The 2,757-nt window shown below is 33.7% G+C and overlaps 1 protein-coding gene across 1 annotated transcript; it reads right to left on the bottom strand.

Annotated features, from left to right (window-relative positions):
* Positions 1-1,276: 1,276 nt before the first annotated feature.
* LOC115956820 (mini zinc finger protein 2-like) lies at positions 1,277-2,134 on the bottom strand. Its single transcript, XM_031075108.1, has one exon. The coding sequence runs from the start codon at positions 2,031-2,033 to the stop codon at positions 1,740-1,742; it is 294 nt and encodes a 97-aa protein (XP_030930968.1). The 5' UTR covers positions 2,034-2,134; the 3' UTR covers positions 1,277-1,739.
* Between the last annotated feature and the right edge of the window lie 623 nt (positions 2,135-2,757).

The following is a 2,757-nucleotide window of genomic DNA, read 5'->3' as shown; positions in this document are numbered from 1 at the left end:
TTTTTTGGTATGGTGATGCAAAAATGGTAACCATTGCACATTTCAGCCTTTCCCAACCAGATGAAAATGAAAATTGCATACTGGTAGCAAGTTGACATTTTATTTTTAAAATTTATTATGATAAATTATTTTCAATAATACATGCATATTATGTATTAATCATTTGTAACTATGAAGCTCTTTGTTTTTCCTCTTCCTCGGTAGATAGAACAACTTTAAAAAGCTTCTGATAAATCATGTAAATATATTATTAGATCAATTTTCGTTATAAACTATACACGCACACAAAAGTTACCACTAAAACTCTTTCAAAAATTTCAGAATATAATATAGTAGCTACCCATTATTGACTAGTATTATCTATTATATATAAGCCTTGAAAAATGTCATAGTTAGTTTGTTTTAGGTTAAACCCACTTCTGCACATGCTATGGTCTCATGGTAGTGCAGTACTAATTGTCTTCTAGGGTTTCAGACAACCATTAGAATCAAATTTTTAGACAGCATCAGAACCAATCAAATAATGCTAACCATTAATGTCACCTGTAAAAGCTTACCTACTGCATTACAACTTGTTTAATCTTTGGCTTAGTCTTTCTTGATTTGGTTCTTGACCAATCAATAGCATTGACCTACCAACCGAGCTGATACAAATCCGGAATCCCTGAAATATCAAGTGGGTTTTTTAGGTTAAGCTTTAATTGCCTTTTAAGTACATTGCCAAAGAAACCTCCATTATAACAACCAGCATGATTAGATATGTGGGCCTTAAGTATAAAGATTAGACTACTGAATTTAGAATATATCCCGCACATTTTTGCCAAAACATTTAAGATGATTATGAGCCAAACTTACAAAGATCAGCGAACATATAATTCATGAATTGACGCTTTATAGCAATTATAATTATGAGGCTACTGTATAAAATAAGAAAGGTTTTCAAAAAAAAGAAAGAAAGGAAAATATGTGGCTCCAAGTAAAGACGAGTACATATTGTAGAGTTAGCTTATGCAGAAAGCAGAAAGTTGGAAAAAAAAGAAAAAAAGAAAAAAAAAGAAAAAAGAAAGGTGGAAGGGGGTGGGGGGTGAAGTTGATTAAGCTTTGTTATTAAAGCTTTCACATTATGCAATTTAACTTTGTTTTAGTAAAAATATATTAGGATATTATTCTAAATATATCGAGAGTGGTTTTATAAAATACCATGGGCTATCGTGGTTTTACAAAACCGCAGTTAAAATAGTTTAATAGTTTGAACTTTTAGTTGAATGACGACTATGATCCAGTGATATTACACTAATGAATGTTATAGAACATGAAATTGAAGCCCTTCTTCTGAAAAGTACTATGGAAAGCATCTCACACTTCATCAATTGATACACATATATATGTATAGCAACTTCATTACATCTAATATATATTCCCAAATCTCCTTTGATATGCACTTCTCCGTAGCTACTCAACTAGCACAATAACACACCAAAGCTGAAATGTCTTGTGCTCATGAATCAGAATGAGAATTACCTCTTATAATGATTTGCCCCAATCTGAAAATTGAAAGGAGGGAGAATGACTCATCATTTCATACTCATATTTTTCCCCTTTATCACAAACCTATATTACATGAGGCTTAGTCTTCAGCATCAAACACAAAGACTTCAACAACCATCACACACCAGGAAAGAAAAATACACCAATACATAAAATGATCAACATCCATGAACACATACTATATATATTATTCAATTCTGTGTCCCATTTGAAGAATTTGCAGCTTGTTCATATCCCACTTCAGTCTCCACTTCCCTCTTGTGGAAGTTCCTGTGGCAGCCACAGGCAGCACAAGTGAGTGCACCATTTGTCCCTTCCTCCCCACTAGCCATGAACTCCCTGCAGCCATCAACGGCGTAACCTCCGACACTAGCTGCATGATTCTTTTGGCACTCCGCATATCTCACAGTCGTAATAGTCTGAGCTGAAGTTGTTGAACACCTTGATGGCTCTTCTCTTCTCACAACTACCTGTCGCTTCCTCATTTTGCAAGACCCTAATTCTTTGTACCCTTTTGAAAGTAAAAGAGTTTGAGAAAGAGAGAGAGAAGCAAGAATTTGGTTGGTAGTGATAATGGACAAGTCCTAGCACTGCAACGTATGTAGAATGTAAATGTTATATATAGACCAAACCCTTGTAACAGAAAAGCTAACAAGCATGTAAAAATATCATTAGTAACTTTTTACTGTAGTTTTTGCTGTTAAGAAATTGGTTTTAATTCGTTACTCATTTCATGTAATTCTTTTTTTAAGGATTAACCATCAAATGGTAATTGAAAATTGATTGTCCAACTACCTTACAATTACTCATTAGTACAAAATAAGAATGATTCCAATACAGATAAGCCAAACCCTAAAAATCAAGAGAATGCTTTACTTTCCTCCTGAAATAGTAATTGGGTTTTTTTGAATGACCAGTTAATTAAGTAGCTTTTAAACCTAAAATGTGATGTGGCCCTTAAGTGATGCAAAAAAGGCAGGTTTTTTGGTGTGCATTTTTACGATAGGATGCCAGCAACAGTTGTTTAGCTTGACCTAAAAACATCTGTATGATAGCTAAGCTTGCCTAACCTGTACGAAAAACCATTACCCTTTCATTCACATGTAAGAGAATTCAATGTCATGTAGTCAACTTTGGTTTGAGCATTTGGCAAATGAAAAACTTATCTCTAAATTTTTACCCCCCCCTCTTTTTTTCGATAAGATTGAA

This window comes from Quercus lobata, chromosome 2, assembly GCF_001633185.2.
Source record: "Quercus lobata isolate SW786 chromosome 2, ValleyOak3.0 Primary Assembly, whole genome shotgun sequence".
Lineage (NCBI taxonomy): Eukaryota > Viridiplantae > Streptophyta > Magnoliopsida > Fagales > Fagaceae > Quercus > Quercus lobata.
Note: the sequence above shows the minus strand (reverse complement) of the source record. Positions and strands in the feature narration are given on the sequence as shown.

Coding starts and splice junctions, on each gene's coding strand:
- LOC115956820 (XM_031075108.1), bottom strand. CDS start 2,033: ATGAGGAAGCGACAGGTAGTTGTGAGAAGAGAAGAGCCATCAAGGTGT.